Genomic DNA, 18,883 nt, shown 5'->3' on the forward strand with positions numbered 1-18,883 from the left:
TTTGGGTCAACAGAACAGCGGCTGATCTTGTCAGCCACAGAAGGCCAAGCGTGCTGGTCTTAAAAATGATGATCATAAATAGTTTTCACCTCCCACTCATAGGTCGTATTCCTCAGATGTTGATTTCTGTATCGACGGCCCCGCATCTTCATTCTTCCAGGGTTATGTCTCGTTATTTCATGCAGGAAGTAATAGATTGATTTCACTTTTTATGCTTCCAGGATGGGAGACTCAGCCAGCCCCCATTCCTCAGCCCCGCCACCGACGACGGGAGGACGGCCACAGCCGCGCCTAGACACAAGAAACCTTGGTTCTCTACCGCCGAACGACCATGGTATGCTTGTTCCTTGCTCAGACCCAAGTCTGGACTGATTTGCTGATATCTTTCATCTTCCTCTCTGGAGTCGATATCCATGGCCCACATTCTCCTGCTCCGTCTCCTCGAGTCGCTGAGGAATTCTCGACTGTGCATGAACCTTATAGAAGATTTGGCAGTATGGAGCATGAGATCCCTTCCCCCCTGGTTATTCTGTCCGGCTGGAAGCTTATCACATGTCCCTGAGAACCTCTAGCTCGACACACGCAGAAGCATGACCTTGGCCCAAAATGGCACAAGGAGTACTCCGAGATAGACGTATTCGGCGGGAGGGTCCTGATCATCGATTTCGTCAAACAGGGTGTGTATAGATTTTAGGAACTGGGGATAAGTGGAAATAGGCCCATGGAGCATGGAACTAATTGCTTTCTCTTGGGCGTTAGATGACTGCAAAGTCGGAATGCGCAAAGTAGCCGCGCAGGAAATCTACGACCTCGAACACCTCCGTAGGGTATACACCAATCAGGAACGAAATGACGAAGCCGTGCTGCGTGTCTTCCATGTCCAGAATGCAGAGTGGGCCACCAATTATCTCCTTCGCAAGTTCAATATCGACAACCGAGACGATCTTGTCGGCACCAACTTTGGCCGTTATGTCCGCCACAGGCGCCCCGAACGACGCGGAGGGAAGCCCTTCCTGAGCGGGAAGACGTGGAAGGTACAATATGACCCCTGGCGCGGGATTAGCAAGACGTCCTTTGGCCTGGATTATTTCAAACAACACCGTTGCCATGAACCGACGGAGCGCAAAGCGAGGGCCCGGCATGAGCAGGATGATAGCCTGAAGATGATGGAGCTGAATTGTTTCGATGAAAACGGTAGGCCTCCAGACAAGTAGTTGAACATAGCAAGGTTTATATGGGGAGAATTATTAATGCTGAGCAATGGAACTCTGCGCTGCGACTAGATAATCCCAAATACGGCTATGATGTCTATGTCCAACGCGTCAGTTGTTATATCCAACACAAACAGACCTCCATTGAGGTACCTACGAATCCGGATATCAAGAACCCTTACATCATTGAACCCGCGAAAACCGACAGTGCGAAAAATCGCCTGAAGAACGAATACATCCCGCGCCTCAACACACTCGATAACGGCAACGCTATTCTCATATTTGATAATTCACACAACAACAGCATCGAGGATACCTTGATTGGTGCACGAGGCGTCTGGGAATCGCGCTGGCGCCGACTCCCTTTCTTCCTGGCATTCGAATCTCGCGACCTCGTTGCCACGGACGAGCAGCTTGCATTCCAGTGCTCGAGGATCATCCTAGAGGATATTTTCAAGGCACTGGTGCTGGAGTGGGATGCTTTTTTGGATCTTGCAATGGACCACGTTAGTATTTTGGAAGACAAGATCTACGAAGAGCCAGCCGACGAGACGAGGGCACCAGAGCTGTGGCTGAATTCAAGTATTTGGCTGAAGGTAGAAAAGCTGCTGTTTATACATATTGATATTATCAAAGAGATGCGTCCAAGATTAAGGGAATTGGATGGTGTGTTGTCCTCCTCATCTGGGATTGATTCCCGTGCTAGTTTAACATGCCCCGTACTGACTATCGTTGCAGATGATCTGGACACCGACGATACGTGGCTCGACAGTATCCCAGGAGATTATGATAGACTTAGCACGTTGGTTGAAGAGGACTTGGTCAAGCCAACTAAGACTTTAATTTCGCTACTCTATCAAAGCGTGTCAATTCGCGATAGCAGACATAGCATCCAACTTGGAGTCAGCAGTACGTGCCCTCTCGTCATGTTGGAGTTGTATTATTCACTAACACAACTATCTAGTGTGGCGATTGAGTTGGATAACATTTATCTTCTTGCCCCTAACATTCATAGTTGGCTTTTTCGGTAGGCCTCAAATATCTACACATCCCTCAGCGCTACCCCTTTCCCGCTCTATCATATTCTAACTCGCTCTAGGTATGAATGTCGACACATTTGCCGATAACCCTAGCATAAAGTGGTACTTTATATCATGCGTGCCCTTCATGCTCTGTGTGCTCGCCGCTTGGTACGTTGTCAAGCATATCATCGCCCGCCAGCGCCAAACCCCTTACCAGCGTGGAATTTATGAGAACTTCTTTCACGAAATGGCTACTGAGAACCCCTCCTTGTGGTCTCGTATGGGTCCTCGTGAATATGTCCGCCCAGAGGGTCACATCGCTCGCCTCAAATGGCATCTCGTCAAACGTTGGAGCGCGCCCGAAAGGACTATTCTGGCGAGTCCCAAATCGGACGACGAGGGTGTCGATAGCCTGGGTGCCGTGTCGAAGCTTAAACGCTACTTGATCTGTCGTTGGACTGCGCAGATCGCTGCTAACCAGGCTGTCGATCCATCTTCTGCTAGCTCTCTCGAAGCCGGTCAGGTAGACTATGGCATAGAAGCTGAGGGCTTAGTCGAAGGGTCTCATGTTGTTGCAGAAGGACTGGCAGAGGCGGCAGAGACACTGGTCATACCGGCAACACCCGTCGTCGAAGGAGCGTTTGCATTTGAAAAATCTGCAAGTCAATTGCCTGTACCCGCCACAGGAACTCATGGTGGTGAAGAACGGCTCTCACGAATATGGTCCCGCCGCCACCTCAATCAGAATAGCAATAGCAGCGACAATAGGAGTAGTGGCATCTTGGTTGAAGAGGAGGATTTCCGCTGGCTCAGTGAGCAGGGAAAGGAAGGGAAGCGATTCAAGTGGAGGTCATCAAGTTCAAGAGATCGGAGTGAGGCAAGGAAGGAAATGGAGGCGGGAGAGGACGAAGCAGACAAGGAGAATAAGCAAGAAGGGAATGCGAGTGGTACTGATGGTCATGGAGGAGCTGTCACTAGCAATGATAATGCTGGCGAGCAGAGCCCTGAGGAGACTCACCCAAAGACTTGACTGGATCCCCCCGACGCTTCTGGTTATAAAACCACCCGATTAGACTAGAGTGATAACTCGATACGGCGAGTGTGGTTCTGTTGACCTCTCAATGTTCTGAGTACGAAGCGTGCTTTCCGATATGCATTTTCGTTGCCCTTTCATGTTTTTTATCGCTTTATATCCCCTCGTGACGTGTTTCCTAATTCTGTACTATTTAACACCTAGATCTTGGTTGATTTGGATTAGATAGTTTTCGTTTCTTCTGGAACGAAGTAACCTGGATAAATATTGCTGTTGTTTTTACTTAGAACACCTTACCATTGATCGAAGCTTATTAAAGACGTGAGCTCAAAGCTTGGACTAAGGAATTTACTAAAAGGAGTGAAACATATGATTCTAATAGTTCTTTAACGAGATCGTATGCGTATACTAGATGGTACTAAAAGTGGAGTAACATCCCGCCGACAACTCGCCCTTCTCCAAGTCTAACCACACTTGGAGACTGCGGTGGATGAAATATCTGAAGATAACACGAGAAAGGGGCAACAACAGAAATGGAAACTGTACAAGTACATTTACATGCATAATAAGCTCATCATGTATCTATCCCCCAACCTCCGATCTACAAAGCCTATGGCCTTTTCCCTCCCCTTCCTTAATGACCAATTTCCCTACTCAGAAATTCTCCTTGCCCCACACGAAATTGAATCCGGGCTCGGAATACATATTGCACTTCACATGAAGTGCGCTTCCGAGTGGTTTAGGCCCACAGAAGAAAACTCCCGCCTCAGCTGGGGCATGGATCTTGCGAATCGAGCGGAAGACCATGTCCCAGTTTGGACGGCCGAAGTTTGTTGGAGACCGCAGTCCGGTGATGGTGTCTTGCTCTGCATTTGCATCGTTTATCATAATATTGGTGGCGTCATCGACCTTGATTCGGGCGGTAAGGTACTTTCACGATTTTATTGCAGTTAGAAATGGGATGACCGTTGGCGATGGCAAGGTGAGAAGAGGTGATGCGTATATATGTACTTACAGTATGAATTTCAATATGGTTAGCCATGTCCTGTGCTTCGATGGCCAGCAGGAGAGATCGAAACCACTCGAACGAGCCGAAATCTCTGCACACCCAGAAGAAATATACCTTGCTTAGTCTGGTCTTTTTCTGGGGATAGTTCATGCGGTACCAGATGCTCTTCAGGATCGAGGCGAAGGGCGTGACACCAATGCCCGCGCCTACAAGAACTGCTATTTCGTATTTAAATACGTCTTCAGACGCGCTTCCGAATGGGCCGTCTATATACACTCTAGGTAAAATTCGACGTATTTTTGGGTCCACATCGTCGTCCGGGGTATCTGTGCCAACGCCCACGACTGCCGAGATGCCCGCTTTGGGTTTCTCTCCGCTGCTGTTTTCAAAATCGCAGCCGAGACATTTTGCGAGAGCTTTAGTGAAATCGCCCACACAACGGATGTGTACTGAGATAAAGTCCTCCTCGGGGGCGCTCGTGAGAGTGAATGGGTGATATTGCCAGACAGATATCTCCGGACAACATAAGAAGATGTACTATATTTGTAGCATGGGTTAGAAATATACAGAATGATTATATGGGGAAATCTCAACATTACCTGTCCAGCCCTAGTTTTCGTATTCTCCTTTTTGATTTGAATTTCGCAAACATTATTTGGATGCTGGACGACCTTGGAAATATACGTCTTGTGGCGTCCACGGATTTCTCGCATGATACGCTCGAGGAGATAGACGGCTCCTCCATACATCCAAAAGAGCCAGAATACGCCTATACCGTTGCAAAATGGGGGGAAATCGGGCTTGATCATGCAAAATGCACCATGAACCGCCCAGAAAACGAAGAATATAACAAATAGATGATGCGTGTACCAGAAACGTTCGAAATTTGCCCGGCGTGGTTTCTCCATCGCAGTTATGACAATGGCTGTCAGAGAAATTAACATAACATACCCTGACCAGCCAGGGCCACTAGCCAAGTTGGCAAGTATGAAACCCTTGAAGCCAAGGTTTTGTTTGGCGGCAAGCTGGGCGAGGTTATTCCAGTGAGCGATTGTATGGAGCCATGAGAAGAAAAATATAGACCATCCGACAACTAATATGGGGTTAGTATTTGATATGAGAAAAGTTTGAAGTTCACAAAAATCATCGACGAACGTTTGTGAAATGTAATATTTTTATCTATACCAATGTCAGCAGGTATATCAAGAGGCCAGGAAAGATGCGACTAATTTACGAACCAAACTGAATAATACCGTTCAGCGGAGTTTGCCTGGCCAGCGATATGAGTGTCCGACAAACAGCTATATTTTGCCAGTCAGTTCGGACTCCGTGTCTGCGCGGGAGAACACTAGATACATACGGAAGAGAATTAGGGCCGCATCGAAATGTAGAACCAGAGCAGCTGATCGAGCAATAGCATATGTAAGGCCAAAAATCCCTCTCGCCCCGATAAGGTTGTCCTATAATGAATTCTTAGCTTCGGTTTTGTTCACCTGAAACGGTGAAGCATCTCACACACCTTTAGTTGGTAGTTTAGAAATGCAAACACGAATATCATAAAATGGGAAATGATAAAAATCAAAACAAATCTAGTGAATCAAAATCAGCAACTTTGATATCATTTGCGATGATTTCCATCCACAAACCAATCCGGAAGATAAAAAAAGGAGGGCGGCGTGGGAACTGGATGGATATAACTCACAATCTTCTCCACCCTTCGTTGACCATCCTGTCTCCCGAATCCATAAGATCAGCAATCAAGTCAAATATTCCGAACTAAAAATCAATTCCACCAGCAGTCAGCTCGTCTAGGAATGGAAGAGAAAACACACCATCGATCAAATCTCTCTTTCATGGTTAAATCTCGTGGCGGCTCTCCACTCATTTCGCCGGACATCAACATCCTTGTCAAGGGTGGCCATCGTGCCCGTTCTGTTTGGCCGGTCCAGGAGCTCCCTCCACTGCTCATGGCTGAGTAGCAATTGATGAATTCACAATAACCAATGAGGAAATGGTTCCAATGGGAAACTCGAGAAACGGTGAGCTGGCTCGGGGACAAAAGACACCCAGAAACGAGAGGCTAATGGATGAATGATAACTTCAGGTTCGAGATGCTTGGGAAAAATGACGCCCCGTGAAGATATTGTCGTAATGCGCAAATGAAAGGGGTCGTTGTCGTCGATTAAAAAGTTTAAATCGAGTTTATGTTCTCAATATCCAGCTTGAGGGCGCACTCTCGATGGTGGAGGAAGTAAAGATATAACAGCAAGATGAAAAATGTAAAATGGAGGAAACCGACCCCTCGAAGGGATGAAACCCTAATTATTAAAATGGATAGAAAGGAATGAACGTTAACGGATATATAATCCTCGCTGCTTTTGATTCACAACAGTTTCAATTTCCCACGCCGTGTTTGTGATGGCACTGCTTCACAGAAAAAGCTCTCCGATGTCTTTTGAACCGTTGGCCAAAAACACAGAGGCGTTAGAGCACAGCAAGAACTTAGGAAAACACGAAATGGAGGAGTGAGAAGAATTAGAGTAGCTAGGAGGGGGGCGAGAGAAAGGGAGGAGGTATTGTGAGCTTCCCGAGGTCCTGACGGATGGCACCGCCACAGGAATAATTGCAGACGCAAAACATGCTTGTGCAGAGTCTGCAACAGGGCAGGTATCAGATGAAGCTCGTCGCTGATTCAACTAGTAATTGGCGGGTTTTGGCGTGTGGACAACAACTTACTGGCTGCTGTCGATCGATCGGGGATTAGCTAGCCTGAGCATCTTGGTGTAGCCCTATTGTTCGCCCACGCCTCTCAGCAGTAAAAATATCGATTGGAGGCGGCGGGTCCCTCTTTTTCGGACATATCGCTGAGCAATACCATTCAAGTCATCAAGAGATTTCAGAGCAAATTGGATGCTCCGTTGAAAACGACCACACCTCTAAGCGCCTCGACCATATCATCAACCATATTGATTCCGTGCATAAACATATAGTTACCAAACCTGCTCTAGAGTCCAGCGAACTCACCAGCCAGCCATCTCAGTTACGAACAAAAATAGTATAAGCCAGGCAAGAAATCAAAATTCGCCATCAGATTTTACTCGGCGATCCCATTTCCATTCCCGGAAAACGGAGCAAAGACACGCCACTCCCTAGCCGCTGCTGGTAGAAAAGTCAAGAAGTGACACCGTATTTATTGGGTCCGGCCCCAATCATGCAATCCTGTGGCATGATCTGTTTCATGTCTGCTTCACGATTTTGGCGTTGATGGTGCTTGTTGGCTGTTGTCCATCAGCCAGCCCTAATTCATTTTTCTGTTTCGGGGTTAGCGTAGATGTGGTGCCTCACCGAAATCGATACACCACCTGGAGGCGGGTTTACATATACGAAAATCGTCCTATAGATCCGCTGGTGATTGCCAGATGGCAGGAAAGGAGGGCAACTTTGGATTATTAATGGCATTTGGGATTGTGGCCCAGTTTTTTGATTCGCGTGCTTCGAGTTGTAACAGCCTCTATACAAGTCTTAGAAGCATTGGAGAGTCCAAGATAAATATGAGGGTTGTGTGAGCCCAAGCGTGGGCAGGATTAGGGAGGAACAAGGAACCAAATTACAAAAATTGGATGCTATAAGATGCACACCCGCTAGTGCGTAATAATGTAGATAATATATATTGGTTTATTCGGCCTTGTATCTAATCCAAAGCTACACACTCCAGACCTACCGAGTCGTACTGGCCAGTGGACCGGCAACGATAGGGGTTCAGGAAAATAGGTTCCCGGTTGCTCCACAGGCCAATTATACCAAAAATGTCCTTCCATTAACTCCTACTACCTAGCCAGTTTTCTAGAGCTGTCCACCCGTTTTGCCCCAAAAAAATAAAAACTGGAACGAGATACGGACCATTCTATCCAGACCATCCCAGAGCTTCCAGCTCTTTCCGCACTCCGTCCTCAGTCTGGATTTTCTTCATCTGGGTGTCCTCTAGCTTCTCCCCGCCCGCCACGCGCAACTTCAACTCTTCAATCGCGCGGATCTTCTTCAGGAGGCCGCGGATCTTTTTATCTTGGATAGCACCACCACTAGGAGTAGTTGGAGATGTGACCCTCACGTCTGGTGGGCTTGGTACAGCTGCTGCGGCTGCCGTACCGTTGGGTTGCGAGGTACGGGTGTTAACACTGGGGCGATTCTGGCCTGTGGGAGGCCCACCGTTGGTGCGGTTTTGATGATCGCTGCGATGTCTGTGGTGGGTGCTGCGGCTGCGGTCGCGGTTCGGACGACCGAAGCTGTTGGGATCAAGAGCTGGAGAGTTAACGTTATTGCCCCGAGATCGGCTGCGCGAGTGAGCTCTTCGTTCCCGGCGGTCAGCGCTAGGACCCGTTGGAATAGTGGAGTCAATGCCAGCATCGGTCGCGAGATTACCAGCCTTTTCTGCCATTTCTTTCGCTTTCTTTGCTTCACGCTTCTTCTTGTTTTTCGCCGCGGATCTTGAGAGTTTTTCATCCCCTTCTGCTCCAGGAGGGAGTGTTACCCCGCCTCCTGGAGCAGCGCCGGGCGGAAGATATTCCGTAACTGGCTCTGCGCCTGGGACGACGCGTCGCCTGTTTTTACCAAATCCATTTAAGCTGGTACCGTGAATGGAAGATGACGATTCATCCCTGATGAATTTCTCCCCTCCTTCATCTTCTCGTCTAAACGCTAGTGGTGTGGTTTGACCGCGTGCACCGGGAGGTCGATAAGCCCCTGCTGGCTTCGAAGGCGCTTTCTTCGTAGCTAGGTATTCTAGCGCAGAAGGGTGAGGGCTGGGCATTGGATGGAATGGATTTTCTGGAGGGTGAACAGTCGTAGATTGTGGTCTCCAGCAGACTTGGTACAGCTCGGTCAAATCCTCGTTGTACATGAGCCCGCCTCCGACATGCCAAATGCGTACTCCATTATCAACCCGGAGTCTGGGACTCGTGGTGGCAGTCAAAATGAATTTGCCATCGGGACTCCACTCGCACACGCTGGCATTGGATGCCTCGATCGTAGCTACCTTCGTATAATCCCTGTCCAGATCATAAATGTCCAATTGCCCAGCAAGATTACCGAAGCCCGCCACAATTACGAATCGTCCATTGGGCGAGAAGATAATGGTGTTGCGAGGCGCGAGGGCAAATGAGTGTGTTGCGACGGCACGATTGTTGAAAATGGTCGTTTTTGCAGGCATGTATCCATAAACAACACCGAATTCTTTCGAGTTCGGGGACCAGGTCACATCATGAATGGGTCCTTCCTTATCTATAGACTTGAAGTTAGCTCACGAAATATGTCCGTTTATATAAAGAGCTTAGTGCATCTCACCAAGATCGATTCTTGAATCGAATCCGCCGTTAGCACTCAAGAGATAAAGAGTAGTTTCCCCGTAGTAGCTTTTACCAGTTTTGTCGACATCCGTTTGCGCAAGAACAATAAGAGTCGTTCCAGTATTGTTCCACTTCAATTGAACCTTATCACCTTTGAAAAAGTTCTTCTGTGAGACAGGTGTATTGAATTGTGGTACGTTAAAGATCCTCACGGATGCTGGTAGCCCCTAGATCAATGACCATGGCGTTAAGCAAAAGTAACGACAGAAATAGAATGTATATCAGCGCTGACTAACCTTTCGCTCCGGAATGAAAACCGCAATTGAGTTGCTGTCTCCTGGAGAAAGAGCAAAATCCGCCACTCCTTCCACCCGCAGCTTGTTCCACACCTTCCCTAAGTTTCCGCTTTCATAGAATTGAACCTCGTTGGTGACGACTCGGGCGCAATACTTCTCATCAGCCGTATATTGAAGATTCCAACCAGTCTGGGATTTCTGCACGTAGCTTCCGACGAAAGAGTGTTCTTGCTCGTTCCCCTCATCACCGTGGTAGCTTTCAATAACCCTCCAAACCTTCAAATTTTTGACGGCATCGCCGTTCTCGTCCTTGGAAGGTCGTTGCCATGTAATAATATATGTTCCAAGGGGCGAAAAGCCCAATTCGTAAACATTGTCGGAGGGGAGTGTGGTAATAACATGGCCAACAGAAGGGTCGACGATTACGACGCTGTTTTAAATATTTACTTTAGAAGAATCACACTGGGGGGAGTTGTGCCCATCACGTACCGTTCTGGAGCCGCCCAGGCAAAATATCGGCCACACGGGGAGTATGTGCAGCAGCGCAAGTTACCATCCGGCCTTCAAGATTATATAAAATTAGCACCCGCTTAATTTTCACACTGCTTAGAGTCTCGCCAGTCCTTACCTCGTAAACCCGGGTAAGGACTCATAGACTGGAGCCGCATCCACGATTGAAATTCCCTTCTGCGTTCGATCTGCATGCGCATCAGTATGATTTTTACAACGTGAATTGTACAAATTGAAGCCGCACAAGTCAAGGATATAAGGATTTGGTAAAGATCATGGACAAATACCCACATGCATACTGATTCGGAGCTGCCATGGCTACTCAAAGCCACAGTTCAAAAGAAAGTTTAAGACCAAGCTACCTCAGGGACGACTTAACCAAGAGACAAACGGTAATCTCAAAGGCCAAGATTCCGAGTCTCTAAACCGCTGCGGAGTACGCAATGATTTAAATGATTGTTCGTGCGGCGAGGAGAGCGGATTCTGCTGCTTCTTCCGATTCGAAACTTGGTGGGTTACTATCTTCTTTATCGTGTTTATCTTTGTATGAGGTTCGCAGCGCAGTGGCTGAAACACGGCCAATATCCTCAAGCCAGCAAAGTAGAAGAATAGAAATCCGTATCTCGTTTCTCACTTGCTTGCGTTTTGTCTTCCTTTATTTGCTTCTCCCGAGCTTGACAAGTAAATGCCAGCGCTTGAAACAAATTGGTGTTGTGCGAACGCGAGCAGTAATAAGCTAAGCTATCGTCTGCAGAGCGGGGCAGAGCGGTTGAGCATCTGTCGAGATATGGAGAAGAGCAATCCCAAAGACCGCCGGAGACGAACGGGAGAGGGTGAAGGTGAGGAGGAGTGGAGAGGAGCGGGTGAGGTGGAGGAGGAAGAAAAAAAGCAGAGTCGACACCTCACGCTTTTTCTCGACTTTTTGACAATGTGGGCTGAAGAGGAGTAGGTAAGCATACTGCCAAGCCCGCTAATCCGTATTTAGAAGGTAGCTGTGGCGGTGCGTCTTGTAGGGCGTGTGGCTGAGTCAGGGTCTGCAACAAGATGATGTCAAGATGTATTTCACTGCATGAAGGTACTAGTAGTAGGAGTACTAGGAGTTATCAAAATCCATCAATCCCAATGTCCACTGATTGCAGATGCCAGAATGAGAATGAATATCTATATCGTAGAGGATTTCCCGTGGCAGTTCGCACCTCTCTTATCCATCATGCGCTCCATCCTGTTCTGGCAGCCCGGGGAATGTCAATGGGGATGGGATGAACCAGTATACAGGATCACCTTTGGCCCAGGATTTTTAGGTGGCAGTTACATACTTTTCAGTGTGTGGAGTTTATTCTTCTCTTCCAGTTGCTGCTGATTTGCGCGTCGACTTGGTGGAATGCTTTAAGCTTCCATCCATGGGAAAGGATGTCGATTCCATGCCATCCGATTAACAATCCCAGCCCAACATTCCCTAAGTAAACAGTATGGCCTGCGTGCGCGGCTTCAGAAACCGTTGGATTGAAAGAATTCTCATCTCCGAATTGTCGGGCTACATCACATATCCATGGGCACCTTCGCTTCAGTGTTACTTGCCAGCGAAGTGAGAACCTCCATCCTCAACAGCACTAGGATAAAGAGATGGGAACCCTGGGCTGATCTTGGTCACAATTAACACATGATGCTTCACCAATCATTTCACTGCAGCTAGCGAACTGTCAACTATATTTGACAGGACTGCTCCAGCCTTCAGCGTATCTCCCTTCTCTTCTTACCTACCTCTCATCACATACATCATCTTTGCCTTGACTGCCGCCAAATATACCATAGCATCTGCCAAACACATCACAAGTGCTAAATAGTCGACTCCTCCTCCCATATAGTAATGGCAGAAACCACTTCTCCTTCAAAGCAAGATGCCGATGTCCTCGTGCTTCCCCGGGCTGAGCCGTCCATCGATTATACTCCTCACTTGTGGAAGTATGTTTTCCCACCCGAGGGGGAAATCCCCGAGGGGATTTCTCCAAGTCCCCAAAGATGCTTCGCGCTTCTTATCTTTGTTAACAAAACTTGCAAATTCAGGTTCATCTCAAGCAGTCTTATCCGAATCCACGTTGGGTCGGAGGGCAGCGTGCAGCGTGTATTCAATGTCCACGAGGGATTACTCAAATCTCAGTCGCTCTTCTTCCGCGGCATGTTGCGCAACAACTTTGCCGAAACAAATGCTCGTTTGGTCAGACTTCCAGAAGACGATGTCAAGACCTTCGCTGTGTTTCTTCAGTGGCTTTACACTGGGAAATCTCACGATGGAGAAATCTCTGCTAGCAACCTTGATGTTTCGCAGCCAGAAGTGGAATTCACCTGTAAGTAGTCGAAAAAGGCTTTCGGGTCGTGGTTGTGTATTTGGTGGAGCGTTTGGATTCGTTAACAGAGGATGGTGATAAATAACCTCTCGCTTGCCAGTGACGGACTTGCGCGCCGATCAGCTCAAAAGCCACGAAGCACAGCTTCTCCAAACCACGAAGAAGGGACCATCCAGCAGCGCTCGCCTGCTCTTCTCATCCTATATCTTTGCAGACAAAATCCAAGCCCCCTGGTTCAAAAACCATATCCATAACCAACTCATCGATGCGGTAAACAGTGTCCCGTGCCCCTTGCTCACCGTAAGCGACATTCGCTATGTATACAGAAATACGCAAGATGGCGATGAAGAGGATAACCTGCTTCGGCTCTGCTGTTTGGTTATGTCGTGTGGACCGAACCTGGATTCTCTCCTGGAGGACTCCGAGTTTTTAGAGCTTTGTTTTGAGGTCAAGCAATTTGGGGTGCGGGTGTTGAAACGGTGCAAGACACTCATAGCCGCGCCCGCCGCGCCCGCTGCAGCACCTAAGCTGAAAGGGCGAAGGCGCGGGGGACTTTAGGTGAACCCGAAACGTAGCTGCTATGGGAAAACACTCTGATATTTCTTTGTTTGCTTGGAAAGCCAATTTCTTTCCTTATTTTTTGTCATTCTTGATCCATTCAGGATGGATCTTGCCACCTCCTGCGATCTAAGCCCGGAAAAGTTTCTAGGGATTAGAGTTACTTTTGCGATTCTTGGCGATTTTGTAATGTGGGTTCGAATCGTTTCGCTATGAGGGGACTTATTCCATAGGAAGTTCAATGGAGCTTGCGCTTTGCGTAGCCGGGGGTATCTTGCATCAACACAACGTGCTACAGTCACAAAGTTGAAATATCCCGCATCCTGGTAGATACAGAATAAATAATGGGCATAGCCGTTTCCATCGCGCGTGAGGGATGATTAGAGAAATCAGAACTCATTGTTTCGAAGTAGTGGACATTGTATTTTGTTCCAGAGTGTGTGATCTGAGTTGTGTTTCCCTTTTGAGAAGTGGGATGTTTCCTGGTTGCTATGACGTTGTTTCGTCCTCCAACTTGGACCTCAAAGTTAACCCACTACGCACTTCGTCTGTCTTCCACCGCCCCCACGACGCTCCTTTGAGTCGTAAACCCAACTCACGGTTGACTTTGCGAATTCTTTGGCTCGAGCCTTCTTCTTGAAGTGGTGGAGAGTCTGTAGGCATTCGTTGTCCCCTTAGATCGCGTTTGGCGCAATTGCTCCTGGATGATATTGACGTTTTCAGAACGACGCTGCTTAAGTCTCGTCTCTCCAGGCCAGATCACAAGCATTTTCGACTGTTCCATACCTCTCCGGAGTGCTAGAGGCTGCCAGACCATCTTTCTACCCAGGAGTATCCTGGGACGAACCAAGCCATTCGGAGCGCGACGTTCGAGCTGTGAGCCCGAATCGCATGGGATTTAGCCTGCAAAATACACCATATCCAGCATTTCCGCTTCGTCCTAAGCCTTAACTTGCCAGCTGTTCCAAAGGAGCTTGAGCAACCAGGGTAGAGGAAAGTAGGGAGGAAAATTTATTGGATTTGCAGATCAAACGAACGGCGCATACGTCGCCAACCTGTGACCGCGCAAAAATTAAGCTCTGTATCTACCAACTCTTGTTCTTTTTATCATTTTATTATCCCTTAATCGTGCTTTCGTTCTTGCGACACCATTTTTCCTATCAGAAATCAAGAACGCTTTTGTGCATCAAAAATGACGACTCCTACGTTGATTGATTTTCCCCCGCCCCCTTCGGATCCGGTCACTCCATCAGATATGGGCCCGTAAGAACTATACCTCCCCAAGCATGAAATTTCGCCTTCGCGAGCTGTTTCTTAAGACCGTGAATCTAAAATTCACCTTTTACTAACAACTGCTTCTTTCAATCCAGTGGAACACCCAATTCTGGGACCACATCACTCTCCGCGCTTTCGACCATAGCCATCAAGGACGGCCACCAGGGCGCTCGTCATCACACCCGCCATGGCCACCGATCATCAAACGCTTCCGAAACGTCCACAACAACATTGGATGCGGAACGCGCAGATCGTATCTCGCGCTTAGCAGGTCTGGAGCGCGTCGCCACGAGGCCTGCCGGAGGCGGGACGACCCCTTCGGCCAACCCCCATGGGTTACCAGGTGGATTTACCACTCAACAGCATCCAGGCTACTTCGACCATCTACAACAGTCTCACTTCAAAGAGAGAAGTACAGTGGGCAGTGCCAGTGCCACCGGCTCCATTGGCGGCCGCACAACTTGGGCCAGTGGCAGCGATAGCCTGGACCAAGACAGACTTGGCGACGACGACGGCGTCTCCAGCGTAGGCGGGTTAAGCGACGAGGGAAATTCCAGCCTTGTTGGATTCGGCGAGGGCGCAAGCAGCACCGTCAGCGGACCAGTTTCAACCGCCGCAGCTAGAATGGCCTTCGCTTCCAACAACCGCGGCGTTGGTGGGAGGAATAGTCCTGCGCCAAACAATAGGCCGCCGACAGGCAGCGGCCATACGTCATCGTCGTATCCACAACCAACTCCGAGAACGGAGAATGGGCCCTTCAGTTCAACAATGTCTCCATTGGGGTCCAATACACCAGAGCCACCCTTGGTAGGCAGCAACGCGGATACTACTTTTGACGCCCGAATGGTTGATGGCATGACGTACGATGAAGGAATTGTGGACACGGCAGCTCGACCACCGGGTCATGTTGATCTCGATGGCGACGTTCATTCAGCCAAGGACTCCATCTAGAAAGCAAAATTCGGGACGAGGAAAGGAAGATGGAAATCAAACAGACCTACGAGCATGATGGAAATGAAGAATTATGTATGAATGGCGAAGATTATTGTTTTAGTTTTTTTGTGTTCCCAAGGGCATTTGCTATTTTGAAGGCTACGGAGATAACTCGGATATTTGGGGGGGAAAGGACGGTGTTTATGTTTGATGACTATTCCGGTGATTCTTTTTCTCTTCTTTCCTTTTCCTGTTACGATACCGATTTTCTTCTTTTTCCCATTTCTTTTTTGGTTTCTCCTCGATGTAATTTCTCCTCTATTTTCGGTGTAATCTTTGTAAACAGTGATCCTAAATATACTCCGTACTGTAAGTGCACCCCCTTGGATCGAAAACCATCAGTTGTGGCAGACAACTCATGGGTACGTTTTTGGTTTCCTTTCTTTCTTTGCTCTATTCCACTTCCCTCCAATAATTGTGATATCTTGTCGGGGTTTTTTTTTTTTCTCTTTCTTCTCTCGGCTTTTAATTACATGTTATGCAGAAAGAAGCATAAATTAACTCGGGAAAGCTCCCCAAATTGAACGTTTGTTCTCGAAAGTCAATCATCTACACAGAGCAACACACGGCTCCGCTGGATTGCCTGTACATGCTACATAAGATAACTTTGGCCACGTTTCTCATTTTCCAGTGCTGCTGCCGTCTTGCTTCGTTCAATTCCTCGTTTTGCTCCTGCAACCTGAGTCGTAACAGTTTATACTCTAAATTAAATTGAATTCTGAGACAGTGCGTGTTTATCTTGGTCTGGCGAGAGAGGAAATGCAGAGACAAAAATGCTTCCCAAATGGATAAAAAGCTGTTCAATTGCTCTAGTGCATTTCCTTTTCTTATATCCAAATTAGCATCACTCGACTCTAAGCAAGCGTTAACAGTAGAGTGACAGCAAAAGGAACCAGATATGGATGTGAGAGTTGGGCATGATATGTAACAAATATAAGTATATATACCACGGCTCGTACGCTGACGAGCTGGGTAAGGTACGCTATAAAATCACACGAGGAGACAAATAAAACTAGGAAAGACATGGGGAATGACTTGTCTGGAAGAAAGTAAAAATATCAGCAGGCAAGCCTTGGGGGGGAAAATACAAAAATACGAAACAAACGCTGTGGCTGAAAATGAAATAATAGATGCATTCGACAGGAAGCTATACGTTTCGATCATTCAATTAAGTTTTTCCAATCATAAAACATAATAAAAATGCGGATTAAATCGAGTACTCAACAACTAAGAACAATATAGAGAGAGAGCCAGTGGCAGCCCTGCAGACACCAGGCTTTCTTCTATTTTTTCTCCCTTTTCTTCCATCTGTCCCAAAACGGCGGTCACGCACTAGGCTTCCGCCCCTCATATCGACCTCGTAAATCATCCACTTCCTTCTGCAGCCGTGACAAGTCCGCGAGAATATCAACGGCATGTGACTGCAATGGCGTACCCGGAGACTCTAGTTTCGAATCTTGTGTGCCTTTTTCCATTCTCGTCGTTGGTGAATCTGCGGTTCCCAGCAAAACAGGTGTCCTTGTCTCATCGAGACTTGCTCTACTCCCTCCTCCTCGTCTGGGTGGAGGCGGGCGTGGTGGGCCTTGCGAGTCACGATTGTTAGATGTTGTTGATATTGTCTCCGCGATGTGGGGACTCCGTTTGTCTGAATCTCCCCTGGAATCGCTTCGTTGGTGTGATGATGTCGGTCGTCGTTCTTGGGGGAATAATGGAAGTGTTTCTGAAGAGGAGAAAGTTGACGAATCCCGATCTTTTCGTCGGGATGGAGGAGTGGGTGGTGCTTTTAATGGTGATGAGATATGTGTGGATGACGAAGAGTTGTTGGTAGTGTGGGTAGGCGGCATGGAATGTCTAGCGGATTTACTTCTTGATAATATGGATTTGCTGGGATTCAGCTGACTGTGTCGTCTGGTCAGGGGGGGTGTAGGTGGACGTCTCTGTTGCGGTAGAGGAGGTCGATTCTCTGAATCTTCATGAGTCTGTTTCGGGCTTACTGGAAGCGATGAATTATCAATTGGTGGCTTGGGGAGAGGCTTATTGAGATCACCGCTTTCCTGTTCGGTGAATGATCGAGATGATAAAGAAGCAGGAGAGGCGGAGCGATGGTTTGGGGAAGTAATAGAGGTTAATCCAGCTAAAGGGGATGTCTGTCCAGTGTTGGGATTGATCAACTTCCCACGCCTTGTTTTCGGAGGCAGAGGCTTTTGCCTTTCCGCTGGGCTGGGCAAATTCGACAGTTTCAGCCGCTCATCATCTGCCTCCGAAGTCGATAATTCATGTGATGTCCGGGGAGTATCTATCCGCGGGAGATGCCGCGTCTCGAAAATAGGCTGCTTTGATGTAGATCCGGTGTCTGTATTGCTGCTGCTGTCGCTGATGGGCGGTCCCTGGTTGGGCTGTAAAAGTTTCTGCGCTGCGGGACCTGACTCTTTTCCCACCTCGCCTGTTTCCCCAGTCAGAAGCATTCTCGTAAACGTATCAACATCCATTGTCGCCCTCTTCCCCTTAGTAGCCAAATGTGATGGCGTCATCGAATCTTCAATTCCCAGCGATGTGCCTGGATCATGTCCATCGGGTTGCGCAGGCGGCTCTGCGCGATATGACTCTTTCGACCCACGCTGGGCACATTCAAACCCAAGCCCTATTACCCCAGGCTTCCCTTCTGTAACACGTCGTCCATCTCCATTGTCCTTATACTCCCCATTATCACTTCCGGAAGCATCCGGATTGAAAGGATCTCCTTCAGATTCCTCGTCTGACTCGGAGCTCTCTCCTCTAGAAGGAGGGGGTGGCGACCCAAGGTGTGTACCGCGGTGGGGAAACGGGGATCTATAACTGGCTGGCGATGAATGATCGCCAGCACTGGGATGTAATGGCGGCTGTGTTGGGACGGGTGGAGAGGCGATACGGACGGTTTTCTGGCGCTGGGATGGTCGCGAAGGACCTAGAGGAGTGGGATACATAGTTCGAGTTAGCTTCCTGAGAGTGTAATTTTACTTAGAAAATATGGGAAATTTTCGTGCTGTATTTTACGAAGGGAGCATCGAGCTGCGCACCTTCGCCATGTGTCCCTGATGCGGGATAAGTTGTTGCGCGATGGTCAGAGTGAGTGTTGTGAGCTGACGATAGGGATGGCTGGTGCGGCTCGTGGAGTTGCGGGGCAGTCTGGTCGTTAGGCTTCTTCTTATGGCGGAAAGGATTTGATCCAGACATCGTAGGAGGATCGGCTCAATCTAAGCATGAGAGCAGAGGGGTTGTCCAGTGATATGGAGAGAACACAGCAATCGGG

At 48.2% G+C, this 18,883-nt stretch overlaps 6 protein-coding genes across 6 annotated transcripts; 3 read left to right on the forward strand and 3 right to left on the reverse strand.

Moving 5' to 3' along the window:
* Window positions 1–222: 222 nt before the first annotated feature.
* Window positions 223–3,263, forward strand: HCBG_07721 (uncharacterized protein; the record flags this gene model as incomplete). The annotated part of the gene is made up of 8 exons (XM_045434770.1): window positions 223–334; window positions 405–494; window positions 573–677; window positions 718–1,194; window positions 1,284–1,877; window positions 1,950–2,120; window positions 2,176–2,238; window positions 2,311–3,263. The coding sequence occupies 8 exons, from the start codon at window positions 223–225 to the stop codon at window positions 3,261–3,263; spliced, it is 2,565 nt and encodes an 854-aa protein (XP_045284076.1).
* A 657-nt stretch (window positions 3,264–3,920) lies between these two features.
* Window positions 3,921–6,244, reverse strand: HCBG_07722 (NADPH oxidase; the record flags this gene model as incomplete). Its single annotated transcript, XM_045434771.1, has 9 exons — window positions 3,921–4,196; window positions 4,282–4,812; window positions 4,875–5,368; window positions 5,431–5,454; window positions 5,514–5,576; window positions 5,636–5,735; window positions 5,795–5,864; window positions 5,978–6,004; window positions 6,108–6,244. The coding sequence occupies 9 exons, from the start codon at window positions 6,242–6,244 to the stop codon at window positions 3,921–3,923; spliced, it is 1,722 nt and encodes a 573-aa protein (XP_045284077.1).
* A 1,677-nt stretch (window positions 6,245–7,921) lies between these two features.
* Window positions 7,922–10,739, reverse strand: HCBG_07723 (eukaryotic translation initiation factor 2A; the record flags this gene model as incomplete). The annotated part of the gene is made up of 5 exons (XM_045434772.1): window positions 7,922–9,552; window positions 9,616–9,844; window positions 9,914–10,343; window positions 10,542–10,611; window positions 10,715–10,739. 5 exons carry the CDS (start codon window positions 10,737–10,739, stop codon window positions 8,180–8,182), a joined length of 2,127 nt encoding a protein of 708 aa, XP_045284078.1.
* A 1,551-nt stretch (window positions 10,740–12,290) lies between these two features.
* HCBG_07724 (uncharacterized protein) lies at window positions 12,291–13,326 on the forward strand (the record flags this gene model as incomplete). The annotated part of the gene is made up of 3 exons (XM_045434773.1): window positions 12,291–12,385; window positions 12,488–12,768; window positions 12,869–13,326. 3 exons carry the CDS (start codon window positions 12,291–12,293, stop codon window positions 13,324–13,326), a joined length of 834 nt encoding a protein of 277 aa, XP_045284079.1.
* A 1,192-nt stretch (window positions 13,327–14,518) lies between these two features.
* HCBG_07725 (uncharacterized protein) lies at window positions 14,519–15,552 on the forward strand (the record flags this gene model as incomplete). Its single annotated transcript, XM_045434774.1, has 2 exons — window positions 14,519–14,589; window positions 14,697–15,552. 2 exons carry the CDS (start codon window positions 14,519–14,521, stop codon window positions 15,550–15,552), a joined length of 927 nt encoding a protein of 308 aa, XP_045284080.1.
* A 1,179-nt stretch (window positions 15,553–16,731) lies between these two features.
* HCBG_07726 (uncharacterized protein) lies at window positions 16,732–18,860 on the reverse strand (the record flags this gene model as incomplete). The annotated part of the gene is made up of 2 exons (XM_045434775.1): window positions 16,732–18,538; window positions 18,651–18,860. 2 exons carry the CDS (start codon window positions 18,805–18,807, stop codon window positions 16,920–16,922), a joined length of 1,776 nt encoding a protein of 591 aa, XP_045284081.1.
* Between the last annotated feature and the right edge of the window lie 23 nt (window positions 18,861–18,883).

This window comes from Histoplasma capsulatum, assembly GCF_000150115.1.
Source record: "Histoplasma capsulatum G186AR genomic scaffold supercont2.14, whole genome shotgun sequence".
NCBI classification, from domain to species: Eukaryota; Fungi; Ascomycota; class Eurotiomycetes; order Onygenales; family Ajellomycetaceae; genus Histoplasma; species Histoplasma capsulatum.